This window comes from Oncorhynchus keta, chromosome 12, assembly GCF_023373465.1.
Source record: "Oncorhynchus keta strain PuntledgeMale-10-30-2019 chromosome 12, Oket_V2, whole genome shotgun sequence".
Lineage (NCBI taxonomy): Eukaryota > Metazoa > Chordata > Actinopteri > Salmoniformes > Salmonidae > Oncorhynchus > Oncorhynchus keta.
The window spans coordinates 26,694,648-26,720,705 of NC_068432.1; the positions used below are offsets into that span (position 1 = coordinate 26,694,648).

The 26,058-nt window shown below is 43.0% G+C and overlaps 1 protein-coding gene across 9 annotated transcripts in view; it reads right to left on the reverse strand.

Annotated features, from left to right (window-relative positions):
• Positions 1-237: 237 nt before the first annotated feature.
• The window catches only part of LOC118391183 (ubiquitin carboxyl-terminal hydrolase 25-like), a 54,081-nt gene continuing 28,260 nt past the window's right edge, over positions 238-26,058 (reverse strand). For 3 of the 9 annotated variants that reach the window (XM_035782293.2, XM_035782295.2, XM_035782292.2), the window contains exons 11-26: positions 21,279-21,406; positions 20,995-21,090; positions 19,565-19,729; positions 19,158-19,387; positions 18,996-19,066; positions 18,567-18,795; positions 17,540-17,779; positions 17,186-17,328; positions 14,068-14,304; positions 12,892-12,987; positions 12,328-12,506; positions 11,381-11,459; positions 8,522-8,601; positions 7,901-8,024; positions 4,689-4,881; positions 238-1,046 (exon numbers count right to left, since the gene is read on the reverse strand). In XM_035782293.2, coding sequence (XP_035638186.1) covers positions 874-1,046; positions 4,689-4,881; positions 7,901-8,024; positions 8,522-8,601; positions 11,381-11,459; positions 12,328-12,506; positions 12,892-12,987; positions 14,068-14,304; positions 17,186-17,328; positions 17,540-17,779; positions 18,567-18,795; positions 18,996-19,066; positions 19,158-19,387; positions 19,565-19,729; positions 20,995-21,090; positions 21,279-21,406 — 2,463 coding nt within the window. In that variant the 3' untranslated portion in view covers positions 238-873. Of the gene's footprint in view, positions 1,047-3,972; positions 4,393-4,688; positions 4,882-7,900; positions 8,025-8,521; positions 8,602-11,380; positions 11,460-12,327; positions 12,507-12,891; positions 12,988-14,067; positions 14,305-17,185; positions 17,329-17,539; positions 17,780-18,566; positions 18,796-18,995; positions 19,067-19,157; positions 19,388-19,564; positions 19,730-20,994; positions 21,091-21,278; positions 21,407-26,058 lie in introns of those variants that run through there. The other 6 variants (XM_035782297.2, XM_035782301.2, XM_035782300.2 and 3 more) reach the window with 4 other exon arrangements.

Below are 26,058 nucleotides of genomic sequence, written 5' to 3' on the forward strand. Positions count from 1 at the left end.
ATGGTTTATTTTGACCATTTTATTAGAAAAAAATAATCACAGCAACTTACTTGTTACCCAGAAATGATTTGATATTGAGATAGAAATGGCTGAATTGGACCTGTAAGACACTTTATTTAGGTGTTTCCTTTATTTTGGCAGTTACCTCTACATTCACACAGTTAACAGGCGTGTAATACATGATTGTATTATATCAGTGTTAGTGCAGAAATAAAGACATGGGACATCAGACAAAGGAACGATGTATTTGGCCTAAAAGGGCCATAAATAAAATTTTATTATCTTGATTTATTAACAAGCCACAGAGTGTCCATGGCTGTCTACCACAGCACTTAAAACTTCTCATTCTGGTGCAGTCCAGAGTTCACAGACCCACTTGAGATACTTAAAGCCGCTGATAAAATCTCAAGGTTCTCATTTTGTCGCTTCCTTGAGAAAAATAAAACAAAAACGTGATAATACTGTACCAAACTGGTGGCAGAGCACCCATTCTTCTGCAGAGAAGGGGTGCTTTAAGAAAGAGGCGAGTGGGAGGGGACATAAACTGAACAAAAAAAACACCCCACCTCATTTAAAGCTTGGAGCAGCATGCACTGGCTTTCAATCACTGCAAGAGCGCCATTTCCACTACCCCTGCTCTTCCTTTTCCAACTGTCTGTTCATTAATTTCGGTTGCGTTTTACTTAAATTGGATTGAAATAATAATTATTATAATGACAAAACCTATAGCAGCAAAAGAGATAGAGGAGTAACAGCTATAGCGAGCGACCCCTGGTTTATAAGGAAGGCATGGGTTAAAAGAGTTCCATTGGTGAGTGGCCTGGGTGCTGAAGGGGGCCGTGGGACTGTGATGGGGGCTGCTGCCCCCTCAGCTCATCTCCCGTCCGCAGGCACCCAGCTCAAGGAGGCCATGACACGGCCGTAGCGCTCAACCAGCTCCAGAGTGGAGTAGGTGGGCAGCTTTGGAGGGTCGTGGAAGCTTTTTATCTCTGTCGAGCAGTCAAGTAACTTGGGTAGGAAGTCAGTCAGCTTCTCCTGCAGGTTGGCTGCAGCAGGAGAACAATAACGGAGAGGGCAGAGAGAAAAAGAAAGAGTTGGAGAGAGTGATTATTTCAAAGTCCTTGCTTGCGTCACTCTTCAGAGTCACATCCAGTTACCAAACAGATAAATCATAAGCTAAATATTTTCAGTGTGATAGCACAAGCTCTTTGTAAGCATGCTCCTCTAGGAAAACACAGATTGAGAAAACAAGATGAGGCGCCCAGGGTTGGCTGTAGTTCTAAGAAGATGCTGCTGGGTCACTTTTCTGAAAACCAATCAAACTTTTTCTTGGAGTAGAGGCTAGAACTCAACTGAACCACGTTCTCTGAACTAACAATTTGGGTCACATTCTGCCAACACAAAGTGGGTATATCCCTGGTTGTTCTGGCTGCTAATATCAACTAATTTGACCGTGTCCCTGACCATGTTCCATGTAACTCCCAAATTAAAATACAGCAGAAAAATAACCAATCATCCAACAGATCTCTAGTACCAAAAATCAAACCCCTCTAGGCTCTTGTACTCTTTTCAGATTATTGCACTCGCCCAAACCGTACTGTGTTGCCTCAGATATGTTATCGTTGGTTCCAGCAACTACCGAGGGTGCCTAATAGGGTAAAACGATATTACAATAGCATAGTCTATCGACGATGATTGACAGCCATTGTCGATGGTGATAACATCGTGATGTGACAGATTATGGTTTAGCCTATTTGAACTTGACTGGAGCCTGGCAATAAAAATAAAAAACAGTCCCGCAGCACACAGCAGGGCATTACACAGTAAGTAAGTGACATTGAGTCATTTTCCTATTTCTATAGGCTATTTCAATAAATATGTTATATAGCCTACAGAACACAAGAGAGGAGTAATTTGGGGAGTTTTTCCTAGCCACCGTGCTTCTACACCTGCATTGCTTGCTGTTTGGGGTTTTAGGCTGGGTTTCTGTATAGCACTTTGCGATATCAGCTGATGTAAGAAGGGCTTTATGAATTTGATTTGAAATTTGATTTGAATGTAGGCCAGACCGAGCAGAGAATTCCACCAAAGCGGCGCAAAATGCCCAGTCAGAAATGATCGTTTCTCTCTCTCTGTCAGATGCATGGGCTATAGCCTAAACCTATACTTTTTAAAATAATGGACACTCGAAGTGAAACTGACAGCATTTTAGCTACTTTGCAGATATGAAACAGACAATCATAATATATCAGTCAAAAACATACAATTCCCAGTTTATGCTGCAAAACCAACTTTATAAGAAGTTTTCAAAATAGGTTATATTTGACTCAACATTCCATGACATCCACTAAGGCATTGTTGGCAGAATAGAGCAATGTAGTTCAATTCATGATTAATATAATTCACCAATACATTTCTTGGTAGTCCAAAAACTACTGCTATAAGGTTTCAAATCACAGCTGACCTGGTACATTGTTTGCTGCCTCCATTCAGTTCCACTGTCAGTTCCAATGACTAAATAGTTTTGACAGAAACAGAAATGTAACTAAGGCTGGGAAAGTCAATACAATGATCACAAGTCAATCATAACGTGGTTAATATGCTAGCGTATCCATTTATCTAGCTAGGAGGTCATGTCATTGGAGAATTATATTAATCGTGCTTCTACACCTGCATTGCTTGCTGTTTGGGGTTTTAGGGCTGGGTTTCTGTACAGCACTTTGAGATATCAGCTGATGTACGAAGGGCTATATAAATAAATTGAATTTGATTTGAGAGGGTGAGTGACTGACTTATCTCCTCGTATAATTTTTCAGTGTCTACACAGCTAAAGATGCACGTGTCATTTGGTTAGCTAGCAAGAAATGTGAATCACTTTACTAGCAGCTATTCTGAACGACTGTTATGCAGATAGCATGAATTCTTTTAAAAGTATGACCCACTGAATATGATCCGTGTCAGTAAACGTAGGCAAAAAAACCACTAGTTCGTCAGGAACGCTCTATATAACACGTAAACAGCTCTGTTAAGGCGAGTAAAATGCTCAGTGACGTGCTCTCTCATTTGTGTCTGGAAGTAGCTAGCTACCTTAGCCAGTTAGCTTGGGTGCTTGGTTGGGACAATGCATGTATTGGCAGGCAAGTTGCAGAAGGACGAGCAGGCTATTTATTCCCCATCGTTTATCCGTGCAATTTTGACAGCCAACCAGCTGAAAAAGTTTGAGGGTTTATCTAATGATCCTTCTTCAGATTTTAGCTCATCTTGCTCTGGCTAGCATTAGTTGATGTGCATATAGTAAAATATAACCTACCTTTTTAATGATTGTTTGATCAATAGGACTGTAAAGTTCACAAATGTAAGAGGACTTCCATGGCATTTCGCTACATATTTGCAGAAATCCATTCAAGTGTATTTTGTGGCTTTTGCAGAACGCGTTCTAATGATCCAAATTTACACTGTTACCTATAAACACACAGCCCAGTTCAAAGTGAATTATGGCAGGCCCTTGTAGCAAATGGTTTGTTTGCATGAACACCTACTGTAGCTCTCTGATTGGCAACGGTGCACTCGGTCTGCATAGACTCCTACCGTGTCTATTAATCTATTAACGCACGGTCGCTTTCCCACTCTATATTGCTATAGAATATTCACAAATGCCTTAGTAATTACCAAACATTCTAATAATTTTTGAAAACGTGACAATTACCATATCGAAGTGCTCGCTTATTATTATTTTAACTATCTTGTGTTTAAAAAAAAACCACAGCCTATATTGCCTTCTCTCTTCATGACGGAAGGCTATGCTTCATTGTTCTGTGCATGGCTTTCTCCTGATCAAACTATGAATGTAACGGAGTTCCATCTCAAAACGTTATTTGAATACCTTAAAAGTGTAAGGTAGCTAGGGGACTAATAATGAGAAGGAACAAACAATATCAATAGCCAATAGAAAAATCGAATGACAAGTTGAAATTAGTTTAAGCTTTTTAAGAAAAAAATCCCGGGTGGCACAGTGGTCTAGGGCACTGCATCACAGCTGGCTGGCTTCCGGGTTGGATGGCACAGTGGTCTAGGGCACTGCATCGCAGCTGGCTGGCTTCCGGGTTGGATGGCACAGTGGTCTAGGGCACTGCATCGCAGCTGGCTGGCTTCCGGGTTGGATGGCACAGTGGTCTAGGGCACTGCATCGCAGCTGGCTGGCTTCCGGGTTGGATGGCACAGTGGTCTAGGGCACTGCATCGCAGCTGGCTGGCTTCCGGGTTGGATGCGCGCTGTGTTAAGAAACAGTGCGGCTTGGTTGGGTTGTGTTTCGGAGGACGCATGGCTTTCGACCTTCGTCTCTCCCGAGCCCGTACGGGAGTTGTAGCGATGAGACAAGATAGTAACTACTAACTATTGGATATCACGGAATTGGGGAGAAAAGGGGGTAAAATATTAAACAAAAACAAAAAATGGCCAATAACCTATCCTCCTACTAGGCCGATCATAAAAGCTTTAACACAATAGGGCGATAGCATCGTATATTACAATGTTTTATGGGTACATACAGCACAGTACAGTACAGCTGGGTCAGTAGTGTGAAAATGCTCTGTGGTCCCTCTGCCCTATGACTTTTTAGACTCTTGGTAGATTAGTCCCCTAATCTTCAAATTTGGGTTAAAAATAATCCAAAACAAACAAAAACTCACGCTCCATCTCCTGCCCCAGGTAGGAGCACCAGCGGTTCCTCATGTCCTCCACAGCCAGCAGGTCCTTCTCTGTGTCGTGGACAAGCAGTAGGGGGATACACGGCACCACCAGCTCATTCATGATGCTCAGCCCATTGCAAACCTCTGGCTCCTCACCAGACTCAAACATCCCCGCTGCATTCTCGTTCAGTTTCTATGGGCAAAGCACATGCATATAGATCGATGAATTCTGGATTTGCTTCATATGCTAGGGATTAGCTTGAAGTGGTATGCTAACAAATTTACCAGTATTAGCTACTCTGTCAAAACAGATTTACAGGACAGCCAGGTATTACATGTTCCTATGTTATTAATGTATATGTATTTTACATTAGAGACCACCTCTGTGTGAGGGGCTGCAGCCCAGGTAAGACACAGACCATTTGCATTGCTGGGGGCGGCAGATAACCTTGTAGTTAGAGCATTGGTCCAGTAACCAAAAGGTTACTAGATCGAATCCCCGAGCTAACAAAGTAAAAATCTGTCGTTCTGTCCCTGAACAAGGCAGTTAACCCACTGTTCCTAGGCCGTCATTGTAAATAGGAATTTGTTCTGCAGAGGCAGTATTGAGTAGCTTGGATGAAAAGGTGCCCATTGTAATATGCATATTATTAGTATTGGATAGAAAACACTCTAAAGTTTCCAAAACTGTCAAAATATTGTCTGTGAGTATAACAGAACTGATATTGCAGAAGAAACCCTGAGGAAAAACAAAACAGGAAGTGGCTTCTATTTTGAAAACTCCATGTTCCATAGCCTCCCTTTGCTGGATTTAAAGGGATATGAACTTTTCCTATCGCTTCCTCAAGGTGTCAGTCTTCAGACAGTTTCAGGCTTTTATTTTGAAAAATGAGCCAGAACGATAACATTGAGTCAAGTGGTCACATGAGTTTGGCTTGCGCAACAGAATTTGGACAGCCATTTCCTTTCCGTCTCCTACTGTGAAAGACATTTGCGGTTGATATACAATGCTCCAAAAAATAAAGGGAACACTAAAATAACACATCCTAGATCTGAATGAATGAAATATTCTTATTAAATACATTTTTCTTTACATAGTTGAATGTGCTGACAACAAAATCACACAAAAATGATCAATCAAATTTATCAACCCATGGAGGTCTGGATTTGGAGTCACACTCAAAATTAAAGTGGAAAACCACACTACACTGATCCAACTTTGATGTAATGTCCTTAAAACAAGTCAAAATGAGGCTCAGTAGTGTGTGTGGCCTCCACATGCCTGTATGACCTCCCTACAATGCCTGGGCATGCTCCTGATGAGGTGGCGGATGGTCTCCTGAGGTATCTCCTCCCAGACCTGGACTAAAGCATCCGCCAACTCCTGGACAGTCTGTGGTGGATGGAGCGAGACATGATGTCCCAGATGTGCTCAATTGGATTCAGGTCTGGGGAACGGGCGGGCCAGTCCATAGCATCAATGCCTTCCTCTTGCAGGAACTGCTGACACACTCCAGCCACATGAGGTCTAGCATTGTCTTGCATTAGGAGGAACCCAGGGCCAATCGCACCAGCATATGGTCTCACAAGGGGTCTGAGGATCTCATCTCGGTACCTAATGGCAGTCAGGCTACCTCTGGCGAGCACATGGAGGGCTGTGCGGCCCCCCAAAGAAATGCCACCCCACACCATGACTCACCCACCGCCAAACCGGTCATGCTGGAGGATGTTGCAGGCAGCAGAACGTTCTCCACGGCGTCTCCAGACTCTGTCACATCTGTCACGTGCTCAGTGTGAACCTGATTTAATCCGTGAAGAGCACAGGGCGCCAGTGGCGAATTTGCCAATCTTGGTGTTCTCTGGCAAATGCCAAATGTCCTGCACGGTGTTGGGCTGTAAGCACAACCCCCACCTGCGGACGTCGGGCCCTCATACCACACTCATGGAGTCTGTTTCTGACCGTTTGAGCAGACACATGCACATTTGTGGTCTGCTGGAGGTCATTTGGCAGTGCTCCTCCTCCTGTGGTACTGACGTGGGCAGTGACATACTACATGATGCACACAGACACTTTGCTATGTTCGCCTTAGCTAAGCCTTGCAATGCTGTTGACACAGAAACTCCCTGACCTCAGCTCTGGGGTACCTTACACAGATGCAGACGGCCATTCCTGAACCAGAGAGACTTGGTGGGGGTTCACAATGTGTCAATGTCAGCAGTGTTTTCAATTAAAACAGAGAAGGAGGTAAACAGCGGGGCTGGAGGGAGCAGGGCTGGAGGGGGCTGGAGTGGGAGCCAGGGGTTCATTCTGGCCGGAGATCTGAGATGGTGGCTAACTCTAGCAGAGCCCTGAAGGAGCAGAGCCAAGGTTAGCTCAGGACACAGCCATGTCTCCTGGTAATGTGTTTACACTTGCTGGGCCTACTGCTTCCTATTCCCACTCGGATGATTACATTAGGAGCACAATGCCGGTGTAGGGTTACTGAGTGCAGGAGCAGCAACAGGGCCAACCGAGGAGAATCAGGGTTACCCCTCTTTCTCTCCCGGTTCAGACCAGACCAGTCACAGCTTGATCTGACCAACCAGGGAATCATTCCATCTAAGCCCTAACAAATACTTTGGAGATAGGATATGAAAAACAAAAGTGAAGCTGTAGTCTGATCAGAATATTGAAAAGATTAGGATCTTTCCCCCACACTAAGAGCATTTGCTGAGAAAAGTTCTGTGGGAATCTTTATGGGCAATAAAAAAGACGATGTAATATCTCAGCGAGAACAGGAACAAGCCTTGCATCAATCCTAGAGATTATTGGGTGGAGGGATCATCTTGGTCGACATCACAGTTTGGCTGAGTCAACGTGACTCAAGGGAAGGCAAGGATGAGTTAGGAGGTCAGAGACAGACAGCCTTGCTGATAAGACGATAGCGGTATTCATTTTCAAAGAGAATAACTTAACTACTTCCACGGTGACCTATTGTTTTGACTGGAAACTTGTGATGATCTTTAAAACACTATGGATAAACTCCGACCACTTCCTCTCATTTAGGCTGCAACTTTGTCTCTTTAAAAAGTTTCTGTACCAAATGCTAAACCTGCTAGCATCAGAAAATCCTACATGAACTTACTAACTAAATAAAATCAACTACTGACAGAGATTTGTAATAGTGAAGTGGTTCAGTTGTATGATTGTGAGTGATAGAGGTTTGTCTCACCAGCAGGCACTCTCTGCGGTAGTGACCTATGAGCTCATCGTTGTGACCTCTGTACAGCCCTTTGACCAACAGCTCTCTGTTGTACTGGTACGAGTAGATCAGGTACATCAAGGCCTCCACAAAGCTGCAGAAAAGCAGACACACAGCAGAGTAAGATACATTATAGAAGCATCAGGGTGGTACAAACTTAACCACAAGGAGAGGCAGCAGAGAACATATCAGGTTTAGCTGTGTCTACAAAAGGAAACTAGAGAAGGAACTATCAGGCTTTTTTCATAGAGGATTTAAAAACGGATGTACTGGAGGGAGAATTAACAGAAGAAATAACCAAATACATGAACAACCATCTTGATCAATGCCAGACTGAGCTCTATGCTCCAGAAGGATCTGCTGGGATCTGCTGCCCTCTGCAGGTGACTTTAGGAAGTTCAGGTCCTACCATTAATAATGCAATCATCTACAGAGAGTATTTCAATCTCTATTTTCAAAACACTATATTCAATACAGAAATGGTTCAAGAATATCAGTTCACGCTTAAAGTAAGAAAAGGACACGAGTTAGAAGCTCTGCATCGTGGAGAGCAGAATGTAATAACAGTCCTGCCAATTAGCAGAGTCTCACCATTTCTTCTGGAACAGCTCTAAGCCAATCATCAGAAAGATTGTTGTCTCGCGGAAATTCCTGTAGTCCTGATGCCACATCTGGGAAAAATGTAGGGGCCAAAGGTTCATAAATGAGCTCTAAAGGATTTTAAGGACGGATCTGGAGCATTTGGATCTAACATTGAAGATTAACATCACATCCGTGTTTTTTTCCCATTGGATAGAAGGGTTAGTGGTATCAGTTCAAATGTAGAGATTATAATCATTTAAACCTTTTACTTTAATGCTAAATATTGTGCACACGCTCATCTCATGTCATTTGGGCTCCAGAGTTGCGCAGTGGTCTAAAGCACTGCATCTCAGTGCGTGAGGTGTCACTACAGACCCTGGTTCGATTCCAGGCTATATCACAACTGGACGTGATTAGGAGTCCCATAGGGCGGCGCACAATTGGCCCAGCATCGTCCCGGTTAGGGTTTGGCCAGGGTAGGCCGTCATTGTAAGTAAGAATTTGTTCTTAACTGACTTAACTGGACACACCTACTCATTGAAAGGTCTTTATTTTTACTATGTTCTACATTGTAGAATAATAGTGAAGACATCAAATTATGAAATAACACATATGGAATCATGTAGTAACCCAATTTCTTTTAAACAAATCTAAATATATTTTAGATTCTTCAAAGTAGATACCCTTTGCCTTGATGACAGCTTTGTACACTCTTGGCATTCTCAACCAGCTTAACCTGGAATGCTTTCCAAACAAGGAGTTCCCACATATGCTGAGCACTTGTTGGCTGCTTTTCCTTTACTCTGCAGTCCAACGCATCCCAAATCATCTCAATTGGGTTGAGGTCAGGTGATTGTGGAGGCCAGGTAATCTAATGCAGCACTCTCATTCTTGGTCAAATAGCCCTCACACAGCCTGGGGGAATGTTGGGTCATTGCCCTGTTGAAAAACAAATGATAGTGGGACTAAGCGCAAAACAGGTGGGACAGTGTATCGCTGCAGAATGTTCTGGTAGCGATGCTGGTTAAGGGTGCCTTAACTTAACTTAATTGGTTAAGGGTGCCTTTCTAAATAAATCACCGACAGCGTCACCAGCAAAGCACCCCCCACACCACCTCCTCCATGCTTCACGGTGGGAACCACACATGCAGTGACTGACTGTCTCCTCATATCATTTTTCAGTGGCTACACAGCTAGAGATGCATGTGTCATTTGGTTAGCTAGCAAGAAATGTGAATCACTATACGAGCTAGCTATTTTGAACGACTGTTATGCAGTAAGACCCGCTGAATATGACCGGTGTCAGTAAACGTAGGCAAAAAAAGCACTAGTTCCTCACGAACGTCTATATAACATGTAAACAGCTCTGTTAAGGCGAGTAAAATGCTCAGTGACGTGCTCTCTCATTTGTGTCTGGAAGTAGCTAGCTACCTTAGCCAGTTAGCTTAGGTGCTTGGTTGGGATGACGCATGTATCGGCAGGCAAGTTGCAGAAGGAAGAGCAGGCTATTCCCCATCGTTTATCAGTGCAATTTTGACAGCCAACTAGCTGAACAAGTTTGAGGTTTTATCTAATGATCCTTCTTTAGATTTTAGCTCATCTTGCTCTGCCTAGCATTAGTGGTTGATCTTGTTGATGTGCATATAGTAAAAGATAACCATAAAAAAGGTAGGTTGTTTGGTCAATAGGACCGTAAAGTTCACAAATGTAAGAGGCCTTACAATTCAAGTGTATTTTGTGGCTTTTGCAGAATGTGTTCTAATGATTCAAATTTGCGCTGTTGCAACTGCCTGTAAACACACAGTCCAGATCAAAGTGAATGATGGCAGGCCCTTGTAGCAAATGGTTTGTTTGCATGTAGACCTAATGTAGCTCTCTGATTGGCAATGGTGCACTCGGTCTACATAGACTCTACTCCCGGACAAGACAGATGTTTTTATTTTGGTTTTATTTACGGCAGCACGGCCGCTTTCCCACTCTATAATTGCTATAGAATATTCACAAATCCCTTAGACACGGCGGTTGGAACCAACATTCTCAAATTTTCCTCCAGACCAAAGGACAGATTGCTCCATTGCACATTTCTTGGCCCAAGCAAGTCTCTTATTATTAGTGTCCTTTATTAGTGGTTTCTTTGCAGAAATTCAACCATGAAGGCCTGATGAAGGTCTCCTCTGAACAGTTGAGATGTGTCTGTTACTTGAACTCCGAAGCAAACTAATGAACTTATCCTCTGCAGCAGAGGTAATTCTGGATCTTCCTTTTCCCATGGCGGTCCTCATGAGAGCCAGTTCCATCATAGCATTTGATGGTTTTTGCGATTGCACTTGAAGAAACTTTCAAAGTTCTTGAAATTTTCCATGATTGACTGACCTTCATGTCTTAAAGTCATGGACTATTTCTCTTTGCTTATTTGAGCTGTTCTTGCCATAATATGGACTTGGTCTTTTACCAAATAGGGCTATCTTCTGTATACCCCCCTACCTTGTCACAACTGATTGGTTCAAACGAATAAAGGAAAGAAATTCCACAAATTAACTTTTACCAAGGCACACCTGTTAATTGAAATGCATTCCAGGTGACAATCTCATGAAGCAGGTTGAGAGAATGCCAAGAATGTGCAAACCTGTCATCAAGGCAAAGGGTGGCTACTTTGAGGAATTTGTTTGACACTTTTTTGGTTACTACATGATTCCATGTGTTTTTTCATAGTTTTGATGTCTTCACTATTATTCTATAATGTAGAAAATAGTAAAAATAAAGAAAAACCCTGGGATGAGTAGGTGTGTCCAAACTTTTGACTGGTACTGTATGTACCAGACCAAACATTTGAAACCAGTCAAAACCAGAGTGTTGCAGAACGCTGACCTCATACTCCTCCATGTTGACCTCTTCTGGCTTAACAAGGTCTAGTTTGGCACGGGCCACCTTCATAATGCTCTTACACCTGAGAGAGAGAAGGGGGGGAATGGAGAGAAAGGGAAAGAGGAAAGCGGAGAGAAAGGGAGAGTGATGTTACAGCAGCTTGGCAGTGGTACGATGAGTACTGGTGAAGTACTAGCTACTCCAGGAGACTAAATATTACACGTGGTCTCGCGGCCGTGAAACACAGGCCCAAAGAATCACCCCTTACTACTTAACCAGACGTTCCTCCTTTCCAGAGGTTCTTATTGAGACCACATAATTATACCGCTCAGAAGAGGAGAGTTGAATCAATGAATTCAAGAATATGGATTACCACAAACATCTCAGTGCGTGTGCGAGAACTTTGAGACATTAGAAGAGATGTGATTTATCCAGAGAAATGTGATTTTCTTCTTTAGTCCTCAAAAAGGGCAAAGTTATAAAGTAGCTGGATATATGGTAGGGTAGGATGTTTTACACTGGTGCAAAATATAAAAGATTTTCAACTCTATAAAAGTTCTGTAAGGCTGTCCTACTGGAATAAATCTAATAGATATTATCAAGTTATTGTTGACTTCATAAACCACTTCCGGTCATTTCAGATCATAAAATATTCAAAGGCTTTGCTTTTTGCTACCCTCTGCAGGTGAATTTGGGAAGTTCAGCAGTAATAATCTGGTGTCGTCTTTGTTTTATCTTATTTAATGTTTTTTTATTTAACTAGGCAAGTCAGTTAATAACAAATTCTTATTGACAATGACGGCCTAGGAACAGTGGGTTAATTGTCTTGTTCAGGGGCAGAACGACAGATTTTTATCTTGTCAGCTCGGGGATTCGATCTAGCAACCTTTCAACTCTAACCACTATTTTAATAAAGATAAGACGGTCATGGTGGTGTAACCCATACAGACCGTTCATCAAAGCTTAGGTTGCGGTCTGCGAACTGCATGAGGAGGGTTCTCTCCAGGATCTTCTTGGGGGCCTGGTTATGGATGAAGTAGACGATGACGTGCTGCAGACGGTAGTCATTCTCCGGGTCAGTGTCCTCCTGGGCAAACCTCAGCAGACGGGTGTACTCCACCTTAATGGCCTGAAAAACAAAAAGCATTGGGTGAATGGACATGGTAGGCCCAGAACTTCAGAGTGTAGGCCTATATTACAACACTGACAAACATCTACAGCAGCAGGAGACAAAACTAGTGTCTTCCGCGTAAGAGTTGTCAAGATCATCATCATCATTATCCTTCTCATCCAAAACTCAAAGATTGGTTTCAAGTTTGCTTTCTTCAAATTAATCTCAAATCCCACTTCTGGAAGATGCTTTTGAATAGAACAACTAACTCAAAAAGATCAGATGGAGAAATGCCAGGTAAAAAGGGATGAGAGTATGGTTGTGGAGAGGCATGCAGTGAAATAGTGAGTGAATAAATAAAGGAGTGAAAGAGAAAAGAGAAATGGGATCTGGATGTATGTACCTTGAAGAAGGCGGCTTCAGGCCCAAGCTTTTCAAACACACTCCTGGCCTTGCCAATGGACATTATAATACCCTGCATGTTTGGAGTCATCATGGCCTGCAGTAGCCAAGGAGGGGAAGCATGTTACAACAGTAGAAAATAGATCCCTTGGACCCCTCGGAGAGAGCCCCCAAAATAATACACCTTTTTGGCACAGCACTATTTGAGCTGCCCTGGGCCATGCAACTCTGTCACGACAAGCATACCGTACATCACTCAGCAGTCCATGCATATGTTAATAGTTATTCTACTACTGTGAGGTACACACACAGCCCCTGTCATGTGAGGGACGAAGTACATGCTTAAATTGTCTTATGAAGGAGAGTCTCTGTCTATGAAGTAGGGCCTCTGAAAGGCAGCCCTGTGAAGATCAAGGTCCCTATGGTACAGACAGTCCCTACAGACAGTCCCTACAGACAGTCATACTGTGGTACAGACAGCAGACAGCCTATGGTCCATCTGAGGGGGTTTGAAACTAAACAACATTGATTCTACTGCAGCACTTTGACAACATTATTCGCCACACACTACTATAAAATGCCAAACCAAGCAAAACCAAATAATTTATTGTTAGGAACAGTGAGACGATGCACTTACATTATTCAATTTGTACTTTTTTTCCCCCCTCAAGAGTTTAGTATGTATCAAAAATTATGTTGGCAATAGTAATAAACTGTGCAAATCACATTTACTTTTCACATTTGCTGCAGAGATGCAGTTAAAAATAAAACTCTCCAGAGAATTGAGTCGATGTTTAGGTGAAATTTATGTCCATATATCTCTGATGAGAACAGAAGGCTTCTGTTTTGTATAGAAGAGAGTGCTTCTGTTGCTAGATGCAGGTAGGCTTGACAGGGATAGGCTTTTCACAGAATATCGTTTTAAAGCTAGCCCAAGGCTAGTTTCATCTTCTAGGATAGTACACTGGCTGTAGTCTAATATAGCAGTGCTATCTTGATCTGCCAAGAAGTTTGGTGAAAATGCCAACTGTGAGAAACTTGCCCTGAGCTAAGTGTGAAAACCCTATAAAAAGAGCCAAGAGGAGAACATGTCCTCATTCTAATCACCAAACAGGCAGAGAGACTTTTCAGCACAACAAAGAAGAGTCAGCTGGGTGAGCTGAGTGTCGAGCGCTACCTCATCATCGTACCCCCCCTCCTCTGACTCGATGACAAAGGTTCCCACCTGGGGAATGGCAACCTCTACCGTACGCTGGAAAAGGGGCTCATCCTCCATGGGGGGGTCAGAGGGAGGGGTGAGGGAAGGATCCACAGGCTGAGGGTCAGAGGGAGGGGCGAGGGGGGTTTCAGTGTTCACCTGGACATCGGACTGGGGTTTGGGGGGAAGGGGTGGGGAGAGACTCCCTCCACTGGACTGTGGAGAGAGTGAGAGAACAAACAAGAAAGAGCGAGAGGCATGGTGGGCAACGTTAAACAGAAAGAGAAAGTAAGAAAAAGGGGGAAATGAAGAACTTTAACTGGGGTTGTGGGGTAGGCCTACGTGGTTCAGTAACAGAAGCGTAGAAGGAGTAGTGGTTAATGTGGTTAAGAGGTGTATGTGTCCGAGCGCGTGTGTGTGTGTGAGACGTAGAAGTCAGTCACTGGCCGCGGGCAGCATTTGGTTCTTTAACGCACGCATACATTCATCACTCCTCCCTGTTTTGTTGTAAGATAACAATGTGGGTCGACACACAAATTAACTTCGGTCTTAGTACATACATTTCACACTTGTGATCCCCAAGCAGTAATGAGGCCAGCCCCAGCACCAGAAGACTAGTCCAGCAATGTTCATTTGTAATATAAGTAATATGTATTATACTTATCTATGTTGTGGATGAGCGCGTTGTTTGTTTTTGTTCCTCTCTCTAGCTTCCGGGTATGCTGGATAAGGACCCGAGCTAAGGGAATTGGGCTGACTTTGTTAGGCCTGTCCCAAATGGCTCATTAATGTAAATGGCCATATCAAAAGACACTGTCAGTAGCAATGTAATTTTGTAAATGTTATGTGGTGATATTGTTTAAAAAACGTGTTGCAATGTATATCCTTTAGTATGTTTAGTTAATGGAAAATGAAGGTTTGACTAGGTAATTGCTTAATTAATTAGGGTTAATTGTTCTGAGGGGAGGGGCTAGCCCTACAAAACGGAGCCTCTCTTTCAGTTCATGGGGAGGCATTTTGGATTGAGCTGTGGATGGGGTAGCATTGTTTTTAGCTGGCATATAAGGTATATGTTTGATGGCAGTACAGTTGTTTTTGTTCCGGAATCACTTTGTAAATAAATACCCTTGCAGAGAAGAACTTTTGCAGCTCCAGCATCTTTTTTTATTTTGATAGAGGTTAGGTTTTCCAGTATAGCCTTCTGGCCTACTCTACGTGACATATGGTGGGATGGCACACTGCAAATCAGTGAGTTCCAAGAAGAGAGGTAAAGGAATGCGTACAGGATTGCGTTCTCAGCAGCAGCATCAACTGTCAGAAACGGTACCTAAAGTTGAACCGGGGTGGAATACCATGGAATCGTCTGGTGAAGAAGAGGTCAAGTATGAGAAACTAGGAGCCCAACCAAGGGGCAAAACACAACCAGAACCGTTTGAGCTACCGGTTGAACCAGCAGATACAGCCATAAAAGACCAGCTGACTGAAGGAACAGTTGGAGGACCAGAACCACACCCAACAATGGTAACCCTTTTCCAGCAACTGTTCACCTGCCTTGAGAGGAGGGACGAAGACCTCAAGCAGGAGTTCCAGGGTCTATGCCAATCTATCCTCACAGGTCCTCACCAAGCAGAACTCGTCAGTGAGAGCCAAAGATTGGGTCTGCCAACCCCATGACGACAAAGGCTCAACGCAGCAGGGACTTCAACTCCACAGCAGGATCCCCAAGCAGTAATGAGGCCAGCCCCAGCACCAGAAGACTAGTCCAGCAGTGTTTAACATCCATCTTCCAGCATTCCTGAGGAAGGAGCCAAAGATGCCCTCATACCAGCAGGGGGAGGACATTGAAAACTACCGGCTGAGGTTTGAGCGCATGGCCAAGACGTGGCATTGGCCAGAGGTAGAGTGGGCCTGCAGGCTTGTCCCATTGCTCATTGGTAAGGCCTTAGATGCTTACACAGCATTGGATGAGGGGCTGTCCAATGTCTACAAGGGCTTGAAGGAAGCGCTGCTGGTGAAGTTCGACATCTACCCAGAGACCTACCGCCAACGCTTCAGAGCTGCATCGACGCCATCCGGTGAGTCGTCGACAGAGACGTACCACCGCCTTAAGGGTCTCTACCGACAATGGGTTCGACAAAGGAGAAAACACAGGACAAAATCGGTGAGGTCATAATCCTCGAGCAACTTCTACAAGTTCTACCACACGACATTCGAACCTGGGTCCGAGAGCACGAGCCCAAAGACTGGCTTATGGCGGCCAAGCTTGCACTGCAGTACCTTGATGCACATAAAGGGGGCCCACCACGACCTGCAGCACCCGCTCCAAGGAGACATAGAAGTCCGTCACTGGTCGCGGGCGGCATTTGGTTCTTTAACGCACGTACACATTCATCACTCCTCCGTTATAAGATAAGTTAACAATGTGGGTCGACACACATTAACTTCTGTCATAGTACATACATTTCACACTTGTCAGTGTTCATTTGTAATATAAGTAATATGTATTATACTTATCTATGTTGTGGATGAGCGCTTTGTTTGTTTTTGTACCTCTCTCTAGCTTCCGGGTATGCTGGATAAGGACCCGAGCTAAGGGAATTGGGCTGACTTTCTAGTGCCTGTCCCAAATGGCTCATTAATGTAAATGGGCATATTAAAAAAGACACCGTCAGTAGTGATGTAATTTTGTAAATGTTATGTGGTGATATTGTTTACAAAACATGTTGCAATGTATATCCTTTAGTATGTTTAGTTAATGGAAAATGTAGGTTTGACTAGGTAATTGCTTAATTAATTAGGGTTGATTGTTCTGAGGGGAGGTGCTAGCCCTATAAAAGGAGCTTCTCTTTCAGTTCATGGGGAGGCATTTTGGATTGAGCTGTGGGTGGGGTAGCATTGTTTTTAGCTGGCCCATAAGGTATATGTTTGATGGCAGTACTGTTGTTTATGTTCCGGAATCACTATGTAAATAAACACCCTTACACAGAATAACTTTTGCGGCTCCGCCATCTTTTTATTTTGATAGAGGTTAGATTTTCCAGTATAGCCTTCTGGCCTACTCTACGTGACAGTGTGTGTGAGAGATGTTTGGTCTTACTGCAGTAAGCAGTCCCTCAGGGCTCCTCTCCTCCTGCTTCTCGGCTGCAGCCTTGGAGATGGCCCTCTCTGTGTCCTCCTGCAGGTGCTTGGAGTCATCTGTGGGGGACGGCTGCTCCATGTACTCTGGGTCCTGCTGAGGGCCTGGAGGAACCACACACGGACACAAACACATAACCCAACACTGCAATGGAAGTACAAGTCTCAGACTCATGACATTTTTCAATCTGCCTAATATAATTTACACACTATTGTGCTGGCCTGGAAATGTTATTTTCACACGTCCAGAAACTTTGGTCAAGGCGTAACCAGACCAGCTCAGTAGTGTTTAATTGTTGTAGAGAAGACTCCTCACCCCAGCTGTCTGGTGGACTGGGCTCTGTGCTCATAGGTTGAGGGGATGTTGTTGTTTCTGCTGCTGCAGTAGCTGCGGCCAGGGCCAGCTTCTCCTGCTGGGCCTTGCGTGCCTGCAGGGTGTCCCACTCCTCGATCTCCTTGTCAAACAGGCCATTGTCCTCCTTCACGTAGGTCTTCAGGTCCGAAGGGAGCTTATCAAGACCACTCAGCATCTGACCCGTCTCCTTATCAAACTCCTCTGCAGAGACACAAACACAACCAGGCAGTCAGCTACAGTCACCAGGTGTATATGTTAAGGGATTTTTATGAATAATGACTAAATTATAAATGTATACATATCGGAACTATGACTAAACAGAATACTACTATTTTACTGTATGGATGTATGAATCATAATACTGAATGTAATGTGTGTAGTTTTCATCCAGAATTAGAAGGACTGTCTGTTCCTTGTTAGAAACTAATGGAGCTGTGTTCCTTACAGGACATCCTGTCTCTACCCAGGGAGGGGAGAGACCTTGGGCTTGTAGTAGATTGTTTAACAGGTGGCAGACAATGTGGGAAGGCTTGTGAACTATATTGCCATTGTATCAGAGAGAAGGAGGAGCAGCATTCAAAATGCTATGACGAAATGAGATATAAACCAATGTACGTTGTATTATGATCAGTACTCTCGAGAATAAATGCTATTGATAGATTTTGAGACTTAGCTCTGTCCATTTTATGCAAATAAGTTTCTTAGAAATGGGCAGAGTGTTTTAATTGGTTGATGAACATATAGGAATTAAATTCCTTTAACAGTATATTATAAACATGCTCAGAAATGGAAAGGCATGTGCACGTACAGCATAAACAGCCCTAAGAATAACCAACAAGCTTGCCCATGTCCTAATTACATACTCAAAGGATAGTGATTAGAGCTGCAATTACTGCTTTTTAACACAAGAACAAAGAAAATACAGTATACCATAACAAGAAAGGCAAAAGCCAAATAAACATATTTATCTACAGTGAGCGGTAGCTACCTTCTATGAGGAAAGGCTTCTTGTCGTTGATGTACATGAGGCAGTAGGCGCTGGCGTTACGGTAGCCTCCGAACGAGTCCCTGACCAGCTCCTCCCAGGAGGATTTGGTGACCGAGATGTCATTGTACTTCATCCAGCGCTGCTGGTGGGGGTCGTAGATGTAGGCCCAGTAATGGCCAGCGTTAGCCTGGCCCTCGTGCACCAGCACCGCATGCAGCCGGAACGGAACCTGGTAGCCAGCAGGGGGGGGGGGGTGACCAGAAACCCAATGCAATCACCTGACTTGTGTTAACTCAATGTGTGTTAAATGTGAGTGCTCTCAAATAAAGACAATAACACCTCCATTTGGTGTTTAAGTATTATAGCCAGTGAAAAATGTTTTTCTTTTTTTGAAGGTGGTTCCTCAGGTTTGGGCAGGGCATCTCTTACCTGCATCATGGACTTGTCAGAATACATCAGCTCGATGGTTCTGTGGATTCTGGATATGCTGCCCTGAAGATCTGGAGAAGCAAAATCAACCCATCATTAGAATGAATATATTTGTGTGCTTGAGAGCATATGAGACAGATAGAGGTAAACAAGACCTCGTACCATGGGTGTCGTTCTCCACCTCACTCCTCCAGCGGTGCAGGCAGCCCTCCAGCACCCGGAGCTCCTCCTCAGTGATGTGGCGTGGGGCTGGGTGCATGGGCAGGTCAGGGGGCAGTCGGGACTGGGTGAAGGGCTTGTGGATGGGCACCCTCTGCTGGGTGGAGGGAGCTTGGGTGGGGGCGGGGGACAAACCCTCTGGAAGAGTGCAGGAGGGACCCTGTTCGGCTGTGCTGTAATGTCAGGTGCAGACGAGTGTGAAGTTAAAACCACAACTCTGTACTTCTGAATCCCACTTATTTAACAGTTCAATCAGACAGAATTACTGGGGGAAAAAAGGTATCAGAAACATGTACACTTTATTCCTAACACAAGGAGCGGTTGTAGCTGCATGGTGTTGCATGACTTGCCTTAGAGCAGGCAGCAGCTGCCCCGTTGTGCCACCGGGTGGTGCTGACGTGTCGATGTCCTCCAAGGGAGAGGTGCAGACTGGCTTACTGGAGGCAAACTCCATGGCGTACTGCAGGACATCTGCCAGAGGAAACCTCTTGGGACCAGAGCCATAGCTCAGATACCTGGGAGAGAGAGAGAGTGAGGGAAGAGAGAGGATGAAAGACTAAAGTGAAAGAGCCTCTACAAACACCATAACAGCATTATAAAATGTTAAATGCATTACAAAAGTATGAAATTCTGAACAGAATGTGACTGCTGGGGACATGTTGTACATACCAACAATGCCAGAAATAGAAATCAGCTGTTAATGATTACACTGTTCTGTTTTGTCTCCAGGAGTGGGTATTGTATTGTTGCTATGACTGTTGCTAGGGAATGACCAGTCATTTTGATAGTTTATCAACGTAAGAAAGTAAAGAGGTGTGTGTGTAGGTGTATACGTGTTAGGGCTGGGCGATAGGATCAAAATATCTAATATTTTTGATGGTATATAATGTCTCTGAATAACATTTCTAAATATGCTGTATGGGTAGTGGTTTTAATAGGCTTTCTCCATACTGCTCAACCAAACTTTCACAAAAAATAATAGGAGGACAAAACTGACCGTCTTATTCATAGAACATTACATAGGAATCAAAATCTGGTACTCAACCAATGGTTACCATTTACAGTTATTTGTTCCATTCAATAATTTTTATAAAACTTCTTAATGTCCTTCATCATGCACACTAATAGTTTGATATTAAAACGGATTATGACAGTAGGAGGACACTGGGCCAATTGTACGCCACCCTATAGGACTCCCGATCACAGCCGGTTGTGAAACAGCCCGGAATTGAACCCGGGTCTGTAGTGACATCTTAGACCACTGTGGCACTCGGGAGGCCCAAAATCATATTAACATTTTAAACAAACTATATTAAATCTGACTATCCACAATAATTGCATTAGTGTGTGCATGTAACCGTACACAGTGTCACGTTTTATTTCGTCTTAGTATGCCTCCATTTCATTTTTAAAAAACATTACATTTATGGAGAATAATTATTCTGCTCTATATTTTTGGCTTCAATTGCAGTTCTTACTTTTGTCGCTAGAGGTAGTTGGACGATTTCTAGGGATCTATTTGACAAGCTTGCCCTCCTGAACTTGTTGACTTGTTGTGCTAGAAAGTTAGCTAGCAGTTTTCTTACTATAAAAATGGTTGAGCGCCATTGTTGTCAGTAAGGAATTATTTTAATGTAAGAAATCAAACATTAAAATACCCTTGTAGAAGGTAAAGTGAAAACCCAAACCGGTCTGTCAATAAATAGTTATATAATTATTAATGGTTTACACCCCCCCCCCTATGTGTGTGTGTGTGACAGCATAGCTCAGTTTACTGTACCTCTCCAGACGCTGTTGAAGTAAAGTCAGTTGCTCTTTCAGTCTCCTGATCTCCTCTCGTTTAATCCTGGTGATCTCTCGGTTCCTGTCCATATACCTGACGAAATACAACAGAAATCATACAAGTTTATAAATTCCTCTCCTGAACTGAAATACCTTCTCAATAGAGAATCTCCATTGAATGTGTTTTTTAGGCCAGGAATATACTTAATCTGGGTCAGAGAAAAAGGCCCTAAACACACAAAAACATTTTTTGATATGCAAGTTGAATGACATTTTCCTTACCTGTCCATGTACAGCATGGAGGGGAACTCCAGCTTGTTGTGGATCTTCTCAGGTCGACCCAGGGCTTGGTTGAACTCAAATCTCGACAGTTCAAAGGTCAAGACAGGAGGAAGTTCGGTAAACCAGTGCTGATGGGGAAATACCAAATATGTCATTATAATTTAGTTCCCGTTTTCTAAAATAGGTCATATGAGTCATTGGTTTTCCATAAACACCACATTTTAGAATGTTTTAATTGGACCCTTCTTAATGATTAGTCTTGAGTAGCGTGTTTAGAAATCATTCCTACATGACTCGCCTGTCCCACTAATATTGTTGTGTCTCCAGTCTATTATTTATGTCCAAGCAGACATAAATAATGGTATATACACTGTGTACAAAACATTAGGAACACTTGCTCTTTCCATGACAGACTGACCAGGTGAAAGCTATGATCCCTTACACCTGTTAAGTCCACTTCAATCATTGTAGATGAAGGGGAGGAGACGGCTTAAAAGATTTTTAAGCCTCGAGACAATTGAGAAAACGGGCTGCGGTCCAAACACATTTTTACCCCCTCAGCCCTTACGCTATCCACTTTCCCTCGGGGGAATCCCCATCGAAACCAGATACAGTTTGACTGCCATCTTAAGAGGTCCAATTCACTAACTTTGCCCCCTCGGCCATCAATTTAGCTCGAGGAAGCAAGTGAACAACTTTTCACTTGCAGGGTTGATATGACTCACAATTCAATGCAAACTGTAGTCACATGTCAAACTCAGGTGGCCGTGAAGTTTCGGCATGTCATAAAAAAGTATGAAGCTAGCTTGCTAAAACATATACACTAGTGATGCACTGAAATTTCATTTTTGGCCGAGAGCGATATCTGATATTTTCCTTGCCAAAAAAATGATACCCGATATTTAAACTTTTAGGGGCCTTTTAAGCATTAACACACACACACAGCGGTCTACGGCACTGCATCTCAGTGCAAGAGGAGTCACTACAGTCCCTGGTTCGAATCCAGGCTGTATCACATCCAGCCATGATTGGGAGTCTCATAGGGCAGCGTAAAATTGGCCCAGCGTCGTCCGGGTCGTCATTGTAAATAAGAATTTGTTCTTAACCGACTTGCCTAGTTAAATAAAGGTTACACACACACACACAAAAGTTATTTTGCTGACATTTACATATGTCCCCATTACCAGTAAAACATAATCAAAACCCATTTCCTTCACTTATTTACTGTGCTGTTTCGTTGTTCATTTGTTCAGTCGGATTTCTATGGAACGCTATTTGGGTCTTTGCATGTCAAAAAAAGATGCACGTCAAACAACACTATTTGTTTGACGTGTCAAATAAGCTTGTTGACCACTCAGGACCTAAATATAACTGTACTTCAAATAATAATTTAATGCGTTGATACATTTTTTACGTAGTTATTACACAATCACTCGTATTTCATATGTCACAACGATTCATCGATACGTATGCTATGATGCTGGTAAAGTTGTTTAGCGCACCTACAGTGCTGGTCATATAAAAAGCTAGGTAGCTCATGGATGCAAACTAGTTCTTCACCAAAAACATAGCAAAACGACAAAGTTTCAGTAGTTATAGTTAGCTAGCTAACTATATTGCTAGGTGTCACCTAAAATAACCCTAATTTATAAGACAGTTCTTATTTGATTAATGGTGGTCAGACCCATCTATGTGAAGCTAGCCACAATAAGGATTAGCCATAGTAGTTGGCTTTGCGCTTAGCCTTCAAAATTAAAGTACTACTATTTGTATTCATTTGCATCACTGTCAATTACCTACTTTTATTTTGAAGGCAAACTGCAAATTCCACTATTGTGCCTAATCCTTATAATCCGGGCTGGTCGAGCTTCACTAGCCAGATGAAGCTAGTTGGCTGCTTATAACGTTAAGTTTGGGCAACAGGGTTAAGTAGCTGGCTAGCTATTTATTTTCATGAACTGAAATTCAATAGGTGCACAACAAGTGGCTACCTAGCTAATACTTACAAGGATTCCTAAATCATTGCTAAGAATAATGAAAATGACTGCAGTTTTTACTGGTCATTGTTTTCAGGCTGGTTGTATTGGTGCTAGCTAGGTAGCAAGTTAAAGCTAGCTACCCCTGAAGTTGGGGATTGAACAAATTATGCTTTTTACCAACGCGCTATTGTAAACACATTGTTCGTGGCTGGTGTTTGCAGACTTTTTTGTACAGCTTTGACAGTGCTACTGTATCTTTTCTGACACACAAAAAAAGAACCAAACGGAGTTCCATAGTATGTATGTCATGAAGCTAATGGCAGTGACGCTATTACTGTGTAACTCCGGTAGGGCAACATCATCGGAAAAATACACTTGGTAGTGTGTACCAGTGCTCGATCAGTCGGCGAAAGCCAACATCACCCAGGACAGAGAACGATTGATTGTCAAGGGCAATGAATTCCATTATCTTGGCTTTAATGGATTTCGACTTTGAGTTGTCAAAGGACTGCTCAACTTGTTGACTGCTCAATCCACACAGCAGACATTGTGGGCTAGGTTAGAATGCTGTGTTGCACATGTAGCGCAACATTTTACGTGGCGTCTTTACATCCTGTACCTACATCATATAGGTATGCACGGTGGCTTTGACATCGGCGTTAAACTAGACATCGGGCCGATAGCGATGTTGGCATTTTTACCTAATATCGTCCGATTCCGATATGTTCACCGATATATCGTGCATCCCTAACACACACAATTACTTGTTGGTACACTTACAGCTCATTGAAACAATTCCTTCTGAAAAGCGATGGAATTAAAAGCTATTTTGTCATGTATACTTGCATGCCTTTGGTATGTCAAAAAATAAAGCAAAGAAGCTGTGAAAAGAGATTAATTATTGCTTATTGCTTATTTTACAAAGATATTCGAAAATGGCCTGGACACATTTGTTGGTACCCCTTAGAAAAGATAATAAATAATTGGAATAGTGATATTTCAAACTAATACATTTTCTTTAATTAGTATCACACGTCTCCAATCTTGTAATCAGTCATTCAGCCTATTTAAATGGAGTAAAGTAGTCACTGTGCTGTTTGGTATCATTGTGTGCACCACACTGAACATGGACAAGAGTAAAGTAGTCACTGTGCTGTTTGGTATCATTGTGTGCACCACACTGAACATGGACCAGAGTAAAGTAGTCACTGTGCTGTTTGGTATCATTGTGTGCACCACACTGAACATGGACCAGAGAAAGCTAAGGAGAGATTTGTCTGAGGAGATCAGAAAGACAATAATAGACAAGCATGGTAAAGATAAAGGCTACAAGACCATCTCCAAGCAGCTTGATGTTCCTGTGACAACAGTTGCAAATATTATTAAGAAGTTTAAGGTCCATGGAACTGTAGCCAACCTCCCTGGGTGTAGCAACAAGAGGCAAATCGACCCCAGATTGAACAGAAGGATAGTGCAAATGGTAGAAAAAGAACTAAGCATAACTGCCAATGAGATACAAACTGAACTCCAAGGTGAAGGTTTGTCAGTCTCTGATCGCATAATCTGTCACTTTGAGCAAAAGTGGGCTCCATGGAAGAAGACCCAGGAGGAAAAACATAAAAAAAGCCAGACTGGAATTTACTAAAATCCATATTGACAAGCCACAATCCTTCTGGGAGAATGTCCTTTGGACAGATGAGTTAAAACTGGATCTTTTTGGCAAGTCACATTCAGCTCTATGTTCACAGACGAAAAAAATTAAGATTCCCAAAAAAGAACACCATACCCACAGTGAAACATGGAGGAGGCTCAGTTATGTTTTGGGGCCGCTTTGCTGCACCTGGCACAGGGTGCCATGAATCTTTGCAGGGCACAATGAAATCTCAAAACTACCAAGGCATTCTGGAGCGAAATGTACTGCCCAGTGTCAGAAAGCTCTGGCTCAGTAGCAGGTCATGGGTCCTCCAACAGGATAATGACGCAAAACGCACCCAAGAATGGATGAGAACAAAATATTGGACTATTCTGAAGTGGCCTTCTATGAGTCCCGGTCTGCATCCTATCGAACATCTATGGAAAGAGCTGAAACTTGCAGTCTGGAGAAGGCACCCATCAAACTTGAGACAGCCGGGGCAGTTTTCTCAGGAAGAGTGGGCCAAACTATCTGTTAACAGGTGCAGAACAGAAAATGTTTGAGGTGATTGCCTCGAAATGTGGTGCAACAAAATATTAGGTTAAGGGTCCCATTATTTTTGTCCATGCCATTTTAATTTGTTTCTTTATTTACAACATTATGTTGACTAAAAAAAAATCTTAGTCTGATTTCTATTACAATCTGTAATAAACAATTTAAATTGTACATTCTTTGTTTTTTGTGGAGGGGTACCAACAAATTTGAGCGTCCGTCCATATATAAACTCAGCAAAAAAAAGAAACGTCCTTTTCAGGACCCTGTCTTTCAAAGATGGATTTTTACTTCACAGATCTGTATGGTAAAGGGTTTAAAGACTGTTTCCCATATTTGTTCAATGAACCATAAAACAATTAATGAGCATGCACCTGTGGAACAGTCGTTAAGAGACTAACAGCTTACAGACGGTAGGCAGTTAAGGTTACAGTTATGAAAACTATGGACACTAGAGGCCTTTCTACAGACTCTGAAAAACACCAAAAGAAAGATGCCCAGGGTCCCTGGTCATCTGCGTGAATGTGCCTTAGGCATGCTGCAAGGAGGCATGAGGACTGCACATGTGGCCAGAGCAATAACTTGCAATGTCCGTACTGTGAGACAGCTAAGACAG